Source organism: Ceratina calcarata, unplaced genomic scaffold, assembly GCF_001652005.2.
Source record: "Ceratina calcarata isolate Rehan_Ccalc_2016 unplaced genomic scaffold, ASM165200v1 scaffold297.2, whole genome shotgun sequence".
Lineage (NCBI taxonomy): Eukaryota > Metazoa > Arthropoda > Insecta > Hymenoptera > Apidae > Ceratina > Ceratina calcarata.
The window spans coordinates 1319310-1333123 of record NW_017152138.1 but is presented as its reverse complement, the minus strand read 5'-3'; the positions used below and the strand labels follow the sequence as shown (position 1 = coordinate 1333123).

The 13814-nt window shown below is 41.2% G+C and overlaps 1 protein-coding gene across 1 annotated transcript in view; it reads right to left on the bottom strand.

Moving 5' to 3' along the window:
* vari (MAGUK p55 subfamily member vari) overlaps positions 1–13814 on the bottom strand; it is an 18801-nt gene that overhangs the window by 3013 nt on the left and 1974 nt on the right. Inside the window, 6 exon segments of the mRNA XM_018023166.2 lie at positions 156–230; positions 868–1202; positions 1367–1841; positions 2323–2598; positions 3462–3758; positions 10609–10724. Of these exon segments, the coding sequence (XP_017878655.1) occupies positions 156–230; positions 868–1202; positions 1367–1841; positions 2323–2598; positions 3462–3758; positions 10609–10724 (1574 nt within the window).

The following is a 13814-nucleotide window of genomic DNA, read 5'->3' as shown; positions in this document are numbered from 1 at the left end:
GAAAAATTATGTAAGAACATAAATTATATTTATTTTATTATTCTATATAATTTATGTGAAGCAATGAATTTCTAAGAATTGTATTATGCATCTAATAACAGTCACATTACGATAAAGGATGAGTAATAAGATTGATACGCATGCAATATACAAACCTCGTACAGGGATGCGAGGGACTCCAGCGTTCTGGCTCTTCTCGAGCTGTACCTGATGGAACTCTGGCGGTCAAACTAACAGAAGCCAACATCAAATACATACGAAAGATTAAACAAAGAACGCTCTACATAAATCGGGGAGATGGAATAACATTTGGTAGGGCAATATGTATAAATATTCTCTGAACGTATGTATGGGAGGTATAATATTTGAAAATCGTCGGATTGTCGTAATCGAGCGAGAGAGCATGCGATACATTTACATTAGGCAAAATATTACGCATTTACACGACGTCCGCAAACAGACTGGCAGGCAGGGGTTCAGAAAGCTGTATCGTAAAAGATTTGATAGCTATGTTTGTTTGAATCGCGGCCTGTGCCGTTGGTATATGTTTCTTCTTTACACAAATTTCGCGCCTCGATTCGTTTCGTCCCAATCGAATTTCATGTTATCTTGTTTCGACTACGAGAAATTCGAAAACGTTCGCAGAAACCTTTTACTCAAACACGATTTTCGCAGAAACGGATGTATACGATGGAGAAGATGCATCGACTACCGGTGATTAAAATTAATCAATGATACAAATAAAACGCTCATTACGTAAAAATGTCAATACGCATTCTCAAAATTACTAACTATCATTGCTCATATCGAAAACGAACTTTTGTACTTTAAGTAATGAAAAAACAGAGTAATGGGTCTTGTAGTTACCGTCAAGTTGCGATTGCTCGTTCCAGTCGATCTTGCCAAATCGTACAGCCATTTCAATTGCTCCATCCCGGGTGCCGCTATGAAAATGACGTAGGGCATGAATTCCGTGCTGTTGTGAAGTATCTTCAAGGCAGCCGGACTGCAGTCCAAAACGCACATTTTTCCGGCCCTGATCAGTTCTCGCACGGAATCCAGTTTAGTGCCATATAAATGGCCACTGTGTTCTCCGTATTCTAGATATCGATGTTCTCTGATGTCCGTTTCCATCGACTCGCGATCGGTAAACCAGTAACTCTTGCCATCCTCCTCGAGCACTCTGGGCGACCTTGAAGTAACTGAATCAAAATATCATTGGTACTGGTAGCTTCTTTAACAATGATCGCGAAGCAAATACGTAAAACGTAAAAGTCTAAGAAGTTGTATGATATAAATATTTTTCCATTGAGTTAAACAGTCTTCTACACGAGATCTCACGGTACAGAAAAATGTTAATACTTACACGGGACAATGGTGCCGAATTTCTCAGGGTCGCTGTTGATCAGTCTGTTTTTCAAAGTCCTTCGACCGACGCCCCTCGGGCCGACCAAAGCCAAGGTTTTACGCCTGAACGGCGGCATCCTTGCCACTTCCTCGTATAACAGCAACTCCGCGCTGTCGAATTCACCGTTCGACTTCGATTGGTACATTTTCCTCTTCTTCTTCTTGGAGATCTTGGTCCCACAGATACTTATTTTATGTACGAAGTCCGCTTCCGGCGGAACGAACGCTTTCCGTCGCTCTTCGAGCTCTAACGACGGGATTAGCCCGGGCGAGCCTAGGCCTTCGCCCTCTACTCGCCTTGCTTGCCACCAGTTCGGGTCCGCCTGGTCCACGATTTGCAGCACGTCACCCTTTTGAAACGGAAGTCCGATTTCCCTGCAGGGTAACAGCGTGTCCTCCGACGGATCGTAATCGAATAGCGCTCTCAACTAACACTGCGAGAAAACACAACTCTCGCATTAAACTCATTGCCAAGTTAAGTTTTTGTACGATTTGATAATTTATTTTCATCTGGTACTCAAGGGTGCATAAATGTTGTAGACTAGTTGCAAGTGTTTCTTGTTCTCGTTTCGTATTATCATTTATTTATACGCGTGAGCGAACACAATGTACTATTAGAATTACTGCTTCCACTGAATTGTATACTGGGTGAGTCAATAAAAATTGTCGAAATAACGTAACGTTCACGGATCTTATTAAAAAGTCTTGAATAGATTTATTGAACTATAAGAATATGCTAATTCAATGAATTCGATCATATGCAAAATTTGTATAAAATATCTTTTAATGAAATCAGAGGAGAATCTTTTATTTTACATAAATACCTTTATTGATTCATGCTATGTACCACATAAGTAGAACAGACTTTTATCAGCAAATTAGTAAATTCCTACAGATCGGGTTTCGTTGAGTAACCGTCGAATATCGTAATCATGATTTTAATAAACGACTCACCGTGGATTTCACAGGTCGATTGGCATCGTTCGCAATTCCAGGTGCCAATTTCAGCGTCAAATTCTCCTTCGCGTCGTGAATGGCTTCCTGAAGTTCCTCCGGGTTATGCACATCCTTTCCGTTCACCTCGAGGATCACTTCGCCTGTCCTCAGAAGTCCTTGCTTCGCAGCTGTACTTCCTCCCAGGATCCTGGCGATAATTAAGTTGCCAGATTCGTCGACTTGCACCGTCAAACCCTGCGCGCGAAAATGGACGAAAATAAATACCTCCGTCGAGGTGAATCCGCTATGAACGCACTCGAGGAACAATTGATTCTTGTCAAGGCTAGACATCTTTATACTTGTAGATTCGTTCTCGTTGTATGGGTCGTTTGTGAAGATTGACTATTTTTGTTTGAGATAAACTAGACGCCCACTAAAAGATGTTCAAAATTACAAGAATTTCTCTCTCTTATTTGGAGAACAAAATTTCGTCTCAAATGAAGAATATCGTAGATGTTGGAATAGTTCTTGACAGTGGAATCCCTGATAATTTTACATTTTTAATTTCAAAACATTTTTGATAAAATTGATTCGGAGCGGTATTCAGTTTGTTTAGTATGTAATCCTAGAGAATTCGAAGGCAAGATTCTTGCGAAGAGGCCACGTGGCCAATGAACATCTCGCGGATAATAAACGTTCCGAATTATTTATGAACCGCGAGAGCCATTTTCGTCTCTTCTCGCGCAAACGTTTCAGAATCGGAATTCTCTCACGTAACGGAATAGTAAACTACTAAAACTATATGTACAGATACACGATTGAGAAAGTCGTCGGTTATTCCATTGTTGATTGCTCTCTACGTGACTCCACTTTCATCGTCTACGAAACGAACCGACAAACGAGATTAAACATCCTCCCACGTTCTCCGTTTTTAAAACACCATTCTGATCTTCAACGACCGACCAATTCCAATATCAATAATAAATTAATTAAGCGGTGGCTGCAATTGTTTGAGGATAATTCCCAGTTCGTTAAAAAGTTATCCATGCAATATAATTGACATTTTTTTATTGTTTTACTAAAACTTTAAGTAAATCATCCAACATAGAAAGGCTTACTAAGGGTTCGTTAGGTTGCCTCCTGAGGCCAACCATTCTGACAGCCTCCGTCCTCTCGTTGGTGGGCATAGTCGGCGGCGGTTGCTCCGGCTTCGGTGGCGATTCCTTCCGTTCGACGACCGCGTCGTGCGTCTCAAGAAGCGCTTTCAAATGCGAGCTTCTCAGCAATCGCACAAGCTCGCGCGCGTTCTCGTCCCTCGAGGAGCGGAGCGCGTGGCAAACCTCGTCGACGATATCACAGACGGACAAGCATACCGGTTCCACGTGGAGCGGTGGATCCTCCAGACGCTCCTGGACCTGTAACAGTCACGACCGTTTCGATACCGAGAAACTGGTTTGCGTCCCGCCGGGCGACTTTTTAAATCCCCCGATTCGGGTTAGAATCCCCTCTAAACGTGCTTTAGAATATAACGAACGGTTTGACTAAAGAGTCAGTACTTTCTGCTTGATATACCAGACAGTGAAGGTATTTGAACAGATTAAACAAAGCAAATTCAGGAATTAGGATCGTCAAGCTGCTTATAAACTCCGTTTTAGATTACGTATTCACGTATGGTCGAAGCCACAGTGAACAGTTTAGCCGTTGCCAGTTGTGAAAGTCGAAACGGGTTTCCGTATTAAATTCAGTGTGCCTTCGCCTCTTGTACGATCCAAGAGAAATCTGTACATCGTTGAATTCTCGAAAATATATTTTGATTATCAGTTTCTTAGACAATAAGTTATATCTTTCCTTATAAATTCTTTATTGGAGCTATGCTCTTTTTATCATTTTCTTGAATTGTAATAAAGATGGAAATTTTGTGGATTTGTCACCTAGGAGTGTGAAATTCTTATTGTGCAACGATGACCGGCGTCAATGAGGTTTGATTCGATTAGTGTCGACCACGTAAGCCCCCCAGTGTGTACTCCGAGCCAATGCAGCGTTACAACAATGAAGGAGTAATTACGAAAGTGGGTCATTCTCAGCGTTTCCGAGTCACCTTCGAGAATGCTTGATACCTGAACGGCGTGCTACGTACGCGTTCGTTCGAACACCTCTCCGCATATTTCCTTTTTAAACGAAGTTACACATGAAATTGATAATTTTTTAATTATTATTACACAGACAAATAGTAGAAGAAAAATAATATTTTCACACGCGTAATCACCTAATAATAGTGCATCGCGCGCGTTTGCTTTCAAAGCAAATAAATTCTATCTACGTACGGAATATTTAGCTCGTGGAAAATCGAACCTAAGTTCATTCATAAACAACTATTACAATAATTAATTAAAAATGCGATACGGATGAATAATTACTACCGTCTGCGTTGCGAAAGTCTGAGTCCGTTCCCTATGGAAATTGCTTCACACTCCGCTCAGGATGATTCATCATCGAATCATTCGCGTCGATATACACGCGATTTCCACGATATTCACTGCAGCAACGATTAAAGGAATCATGCAAAACGAGAATTAAAAACGATCCAGTCATCGATCTGGCCATTTGCGCATGCAACTTACGTATGGTATATAAATCAGCTTAGTGACGGGAAACATCAAAGAACACGTGTTTTCCTGCGAACCTCTAAAAACACAGCACCGTGACTTACGAGAAACGAATGCAAATAAAATTTGGAGTATTTAGAAAACCTTGTGAGGTACGAGAAATGAAAGGAATCAAGAAATTGAATCGACCGAAATTGTATTTTTTTAACGATGAACTGGGAAAACAGAGACTAATTAGCTGACTACGAGTTATCAGACAAAAGAACCGGGGCTTAGGTATTTCTCCATATGTCGCAAGATCGTTATTGTAGCGTTCACAAATTATGCCATTTGTCATGGTAATGAGTACAAAGCAGCTGGCGTTCAACGTACACTGCAACCTGTAATGAATTCCCCTGTCCTACCATGACGTCCCTGAAAATACTCTCACGAAGATCGTCGCGCTTCAAGAGCAAACAGCGATTCGCTGGTTACGTGCTTAACATGTAACGTTTCGTCATTGCATTTTTTCATACCGAAAGTCATCGTCCGTGACTAAATTATCAATTTTTTATATCCCTGTGCCGCATCGACGCGGAAAAATCAATAAAGTCATTACGTATCTGCTTCTATTGGGACTCTAATTATAAAGCGTGACGCATAAATCAAAGCCTCGACTCGTTGTTCAACAGGTGGTGATTTTCTTTCAACAATACTAAATATTCATTCATGTTTATCGTCAGAAAATCAATAGAGTCTCGTAATTATAAATTGCTCCACATCTTCTAGCAGCCGCGCGAAATGCACTCGACCGACCGAAGTAGATCCAGACACGGGTCCGACCAGTATATTTTACTTGCAGTCCAGATGCCGAGGAACGGCTTGCTTCGACCACAAATCCACTGATCGGAGACGCGAGAAACGCGAGGGGCTTACGGTCAACAAATCGCGCTTTCTCTCGATATCACGTGTCGCTCGTCGGCAACAGTTCTCTTCTACGACTACCCACGCGATCAATTCACCTGGGTGTTCACCCTCGACGCACTGCCGTCCTTTTACCAAACTCCGGATGAATCTCGACGATGATTTTTCGCACAGAAACCGACTTACACTTAACAATTGGTAAAACGTAGAGGTCGCGCGTCTCTCGGAGAGAAGCTAGGACGCCGTTTCTCTGGAGAACGCGCTGGCCACCGTCCTGGAGCTTGAGTTCGCCGTATCGATCCGTTCGAGGGTGCACTCACCCGGGAATAAAACTCACGGGGGTAAGCGGCCAGTGGCGAGCCCGAAGAAGGGCTTCCACGGGGTCGAAGGAATGAAAAAAAAAAAAGAGGTACCCTGACTCGACGCCGTGGACGGCACGCACACACGGTGTTGCTTTGGTAAGCGGCGTCAGAAAACTGCCGCGCCTACTGACGTTTCTTTCGCCCCCACCTTGATCGCACAGCCTCGTTCAGGCTGCCCATGCTCGCCTGAAACAGGTGGGGGCCCTTCTTCGGATGGCATGCAACACTCCGCTACGTTCTGCTCAGGGCCGGATACACACCCGTTCGTTTCAGACCCATTTTATCCCGTTTTCGTAGATAACTTGGTTCTTTAGAAATCGACCACGACTTCAGGCGCGGCTCGTTTATAGAAGCTTTAGGATAATCGTTCGATACTAATTTGCAATTTTATTACTCGTTTTTTATCGAATGTAAATCCGTTTGATGTAATCTACGAGTGACGCTCATATCCTTTGGGATCATTTTATATACAATGAACTTCTTACGGTGAATTAATTCCATCAGATACGTAGTACAATGATATTACGGTAGCCTTGTTAGCACACAATTATCAAGACCACCGAAGATCCAAGATTTTAAAGCTGGAAGCCAAGTAGGTCATGTCGCGGCTCCCTCAGTACACGTTGATGGTATTATCTATCTGGTATCGTGGACGGGACTTCCGACGCTTCTTTCAACGTAGGAAAATAACAAGGTTTGAACGCGGTGCCGCGATGTGTAAACGCGAACGTGCCTTGTTACCTGGAATGTTAAATATCCTAGCTATCCACTTAGAAAGTGGTAGAGGCTGTCTTTTACTACCCGACCATTCCGATTGCGTACTCCGCTCTTGTACGAAGGTGTACGCGTACTATAGTACTCTATACTTTCATTTTAATTCTTGTCCTTGGACGTCTTCGCAACGGTTTCAGCCTTTGACGCATACGGCGATTCGGAGTTTCGTCGATAATAGGAATTCATTAAACATATCCATAGAATTATGCAACTTGCAGCTCGGTGAGTAGAACAGTCGAGGCAAAAAGCGTTGCCAGTCATTGACACCGATTGGTTTGTCGATCTTACCGCGCGGGTAGACCCTTCTCAAGATACACAATAATCCGTTACGCGATACAACGGTATCGTGTAGCTCCGATATTAAAACCTACTATCGCCGGTGCGATATTGGCTAGAGCCGGTGCAACGAGCATAGAAGAAAATACTACAATTTTCGCAATGAAACGTTAAAATCACAATAGCAAAGAGGAGATGATTAAAAAACATGAGATAACTATAACTCGTCTGAAATTGCAAAATGCAACGTAATTATTAAACTGCGAATCTGATGCATTTCTGAGAAAATTGAATTTGCATAAATTCGAAATATTGTATGTAATTTATAAAACTGCTCGGAATGTCAAAAGGTAAATGCGTACTTCGATGGATAATAGGAATACTTACCTAAATATTTTATTTTGCAAGAAAGTCCGTAGTCTGATAATTCATCTTACAAGCTCCTAATCTTTATTACCATTTCAACAAGTAATCAAACCCATGGGCGCCTAACGTCGTTTGCTACAGTCCTGGACACCTACACGTGCGTCGATGCCGCACACGCGCGTTCACTCCGCTCGTACCGTCGCTTGATTACAAACCCGGTTGAAATTACATACATATATACACCGTGTATACGCGGGCGCACGCGACGCGTAGATACTCATGATTTCTGCGATAGACCGACTACGATGACTCGGCGCGACCTGACCCGGTCCAATTGACCGAATCATCGCTGGGGTCGCGGCCAATTACATTCGAGAGGTCAAGACGACGGTGCGATTTGACGATTAATAAGTGCGGATTATTCACGATTCTGTCTAGCGGCTTCCTGCGTCGTTGCGCTGACGCGAGACCGTCTGACACACAGTTGCTCTCTTCCACTCGCAGGAAGCGCTTTTGTTCTCAAAAAGGATTCACGGTGTCCGCTCCTTGAGGGATTGTCCACTGGGTGGTTTTCAAAGACGGATGTTAGAAATTTTATGGCATGTTCCGTAGTACGAAATTGCTAGAAGTGCTTCGCAATTTTAGTTTTAGAAGTCGACGTATTCTCGTGAAAATTGCCAGACGAAAAATCCATAGCAAATACAGCTATAGAATCAGCAAGTGAAAATATTGCTATCAGTTAAGAATTCATTATCTACATTTACTCGTATGTTCGTTTTTTGTCGAGGATAAATGAATTACAAGATTTCCTACTTGAGAAAGTATTCACATTGGAAATATTATTTTCCGGTGAAAATTCTTTATATAATTCACGAATAATGGGAAAGTGTTTCTATTGATTCTAATTAAGGTGATGATAGTTCTCACGCTCTCTCGGACCGTTCCCTTTGCCAGTTTAATAGCATTGGCCTAACGAGTTTTCAGGCTTTTCACGGTTGTTTGCAATGGTTTTCATCGGGAACGTAGTAACGCCCGTCTGTCAACGATATCCATTGTTGCGTTGAGTCAAACCGGAAACGAACACCGGCTTCTTAACGACTGTTCGACACCCAGCCCGGGCTTCTACCTGCTCGACCTCGAAGAACGATGGAATGTGAGTCTGGCAGGTGCCCAGAACACACTGACTCCTCGCAAGAAAGTCACGACTGTGTGCAGTCGATCGGGATGAGATAAAGTCGAAACCGCTTTGGGTCACAATCGAGACTTTACGATGAGACGACGCCCAAACCATTTTTTCAAAATATTTTTAGAGATCTCAAGTCGAAATACTCATTCTTTTACAACTCATGAATCCTCGAGGAAGAAGCGTGCCATGACGCGTTGCACCACTTCCAAAGTAAGACACTTGGACATCTTATCCGCTATAAAATATCGGGTATCCACCTATCAAAAGTTCCGCGAAAATCGTTAAAATTACAACCCATAAATCTCTGAGGATCACTGAGATTGTACATCATCGCTAAAAAGTGTTAGAACAGCTCTTCGTTTCCAATACTACAAACCCACTGTTCATGTATTTATAACGAACGAAATACACGCACAGTAAATTTATGAGTGATTTTTTTTACTAAGTACAATTAAAGCAGAACAGAAGTAGTAAATATATGATAAAATATGCTGAAATCGATGAACACTCATAATTTTTCTACCGTAATATAAAACGCTTATCTAACAACAGAAAGCATCGTTGAACGACTGAAGAGGAAACTGAAAGTGCCAAGAAAAATATATATACAGAAATTCGTGTGTAGTTTGCAAGGTTTTCTGTGATTGTTACGCAAGAGAGTGACGACGAAAGGAAAGAGTGACGCGTACGTCACGTCACGGTGGATAATAATATTTTCATCGTAGGCCGAACCGAAATCTATGTCGCGACCGAAATATAATGTGGGCGTTCTACGAAGCGTTGATGTAAGTGAGTGTAAAAAAAATAATGCGCTTTTTCCAAGAAGGTTCGAAAAATTTCAACCGCGTGATCTAACGTTTTCGAATTCCAACGTGGATTCCTGCACCACGGGTTATATTTTATAGCAAACTATCCGTTTTCGAAACGAGGGGCTGTTGAGTTGAACATTTCAAACTATCTTAAACACTGTATTGTAATTTAAGAAACAGCTATCATTTATAGAGATGAATTTATTATATTGAAAAAAGACTGAAACGAAACATGAGTAGTCATAAACCAAGCTCGCTTTTGCACACGGGTATCTCTCCTATTTTTAAGGAACGAGCTGGGAAACCAATCGCAGACTTGTCTCAAGCGGGTGAGAAACAGGTTCAACGACACGGTTGGATTTTTACCGAAGCTGCAAGGGTCTCATGGTTGGCCGCGTTACGTTTCGCGTTCCGTCACGGTTGCCTTTAGCACAAGGATTTTACTCAAGTCGATCTCGGCGAACGAGCAATTCTCTCTCGTAAAATCGGTTTCTATAGTAAACACGTGGCACACGTGCATGTGCCTCGAACGAGGTCCATTCGCGCCGCGCATGATCTAATGATGGTCAGACAATTGTTTGTTCCACCGGTGCCAAAAATAATACACACGCGTGAACAATGGTCGCAATTAATCGCGTTTAACATCGATTCGAAAAAACACTGTATTTTGACACAGAGGTAACAGATTATAAATGATCTTACATCCCCGAAGTCAGTTATAAAAATAAATGTCACTAATAAAACAATTTCCATGATTAAATTTACATCTTCACAGATAAATCATTCAACCTGCATTAACTGATTAACTTTTAATTAAACTGCGTTATAATAATTATGTAATTCATCCACTTGAACTTTCTCACAAATCGTCTCCTCCGAGAATTAATAAACACATAATGAATTCGACGTAACAAATAATATAGTTGGAAATTGTAAATGATCAACGACGTAAAACGCACATAAGGCAAGGAACCGACACTCACCTTCACTAGAGACGTAACTACGGGACTGTCCAAGAGACCTTTGAGGAACAGCAGGTCTGTGTCGTCGGCCACTTTGCCCAGCTCCTCCAGGTTGTCCCGCACATGCATAAAGGCAGCTGGAACAGTGACCAGACACTTTTCCATAAAACCACGCCAAGGTATGCTCGTGATCGAAATGTGCTCGCGTGAAGGGCAACGACACTGTACCAGTACGCGCCTCGACTTACACGAGAGGGTGTAAAAGAGCGACGCGAGGGTGTGCCGGGTGTGGCCATCCGGTGGATCAATATTGGTACAGCCACAGGTGGCCAAACGCCGAACACGCGACATTTAAATAGACAGAGATTCAATTCAGTATAAACAGAATTTTTGGCGGGATAATAACTTCCCGAAACTATGTAAAAGTCTGTAGTTTATTTTTATAAATGATGATTATATTAGATATAGAAAATAGAACGTCGACATAATTATAATCGTAGGAACCAATAAATAGTCATTCAATCATATTATACAGCGTGTGCTAAAGAGATTCGTGCTTAAGTACGATTTGGATCAAGCTCAAGGATGATAATATCGTCCCGCTGCTAACAGTTTCTAGCTGGTGTGAATTGCTATTGAGCTCACAAGTGCTAAGACTAATTAGAGTCACAGCCTGTACGTTGTTCTACCTTCTCACTTTCGTTCGACCTTATATTTTGTTTTAGATTCTCAAATGAAATCTCATAATTATGACGAATATTATTGATAACTTATCGAGTCTTCATTGTGCTTAATAATAATGTAGGAGACGTTTTAGGAGGAGCTTTGCAACTGTCCCGGTGAAATACAAGTGAGCGATGACATTACTTATCAATGTCAACCGAACGATTGCATGTTAAATGCGAGCAGTAGACAAGATTGAATTGTCGAACCGCGACACGAACGTACAGCGTATCGTATTTCCAGAACGCCTCGATCTATTTCTCAACTAGTTTAGAGGAAAAGAGTCTTAAAATCAGTTTGATCATGCATGTAATAATGAATAACAATTAAAGCTTTGATTATATTATATAGAATTATTGCCTCCTTTATTTAATGATCTATAAACAATAACGAGCTTATTTTTATCATTTAAATTGGGAAATTAAATCCTGAATTCCAGTAGGAGCGCATTAGATCCGGAAGAATAATATTTAGACACGGCCAGATCAGTGAAGTTCTTTAAAGAACAGATTCGCACAAGCAAGAGATTAAATATTTCTCCTTCCTCGAATTCTTTCAACGGTGTTGTCCAATAAACTTTGATTTACCATTTTCTATTTGATATATTTTGTCCCCGTTTACAGCGTCGATGCTGTCCAACAGTCTGCGATCTTCTATCTTCTCCTTCCTTCCGAAGAAAACCATTTTGATATCTTTTATTATATCACTACGCTCACGATTTCACTGTCGATGAATTGTCTCTATCGCAATCACATTTTCATTTTTTGTAACGGCTCGACCGTCCCAGAATTCTTTTTCATTTTTTATATTATTACTTTATCACAGATTTGAGAAGTCAGAGTATTCACGAAATTTTCAAGTTCTCACAGTCTTGTAATTGATTCTCAACAGTTTCTACGATGTCTGTATTTATTATACGACCGCTCTATCGATGATCCATCAGAGTTTTGTTATGTTCACGGTAGCTGTGTAAATGTTTGACAAGATAAATCAAACAGGATTTTCCTCGAAAACGCTGGGAGCATGCACACGCAGATCCTTTCCACAGCAGCACGTCGCGGTGAATGGGAAACTCGGTGTTACGCCTATCGGGGCCCGGGGCCTCTGTCTGGGGGGACGGAAAGCGACACCCCGTGGAGGAGATGGGACCCAACACAGCCGAGCAACTTGTACCGCGGCACGTTGTTCTATTCGCGCGTTAGGAAATCCGTATCACTTTTCTAAAGCGCATCGTCTAGAGAAAGTGTTCTTCCTCTCGTAGAAACATTTCCGCAGAATTTCTAACTTGTCTCTTCATTCCCTTTTTCAGAGTATTTTTACAATTTTCGAATCTAGTTAACTTCATTTAGATAGAAAATGATCCCAATCTTAAAAATCACAACTAAACTATTGTACAATAAATTGAAGTCTATTACGTGATGAGATATTGTAAAAAAAACAAAACGAATTAGTACCAAGAGAGACGCGTGTTATCTTCGCCGAAGAACGGTCGAAACTGGCGTTGTCGGCAAATTTTCGTTGGTTACTGCCGGTTCAAAGGGAGAGGAGAGCTATTCTTATTTTTCAGACAGAGCAGAGAAGCGGGTAAGAGTGAAGCGCATGGGGGAACGTAAGCACCACCGGCTAACAACTACCTACGAGGCTTCCGACAGCAAGGCCAGAAACGAGCCAGCTGGTCCCTAGATATCGAAAAGACCAGCTCGTAATGACAATGAATTAAATAAAATCATTTTTCTTTTATTGTTTTTTATTTATTTAAATAAATAAATAGACAAAAAGTATTTCTGAGAACCAATTAAGTCCACATAGTTTTGTATGAGTCAATTGCTAGCTAATAGAATTTACTAATAGACTTTGAATTGACTAATTCGAGTATCGTTTCTATAAACGTTTATTTTGTCTCGCACTAGAAGAACACGGACCTATCGGTGATACTAAATCAATCTTTAAAAACACTTTTCCTTCAATGACCTCGTCTTTTCGAGGATTTGGAACTGGTTCCTATCAGAATGGTCGTAAAAGTCGAACGGATCTGGTCAATGAAGTACTAAAGTACGATACAGCGATGCTAGTATAATAATCCATTACGTGCATCTTAATTTTTCATACATCTTTCTCAATACTGTACCGTAGCAAACAAGGTGAGAGCGGATACGAAAGTTGTTTTCTTTAACAAAGGTATAAAACTGAGTAAACCAACTCTATAAATGCTGTCATGAAAAAAGTAATAACGTTGCAGAAAAATAATTCTAAAAAAAGAGTTCGTGGGAAAATTAAGGAGAACCGGAAGAATAAATTTTAAATGATAATTCTAGGAAGGGAGAGAATGTTTCCAAGGAAGTTTCCTAACAAGATAGAGAAATCATGGAAACTTAATAAAACTGAGGGAAACAAACCGCAACTTTAGTTATCGTATTACGACGATCGTGATTAAGGATGTATAGGCTATATACTTAAAGAATGCTAGCATGTTGAATTTGTTATTATACATAGATTCCTATTAC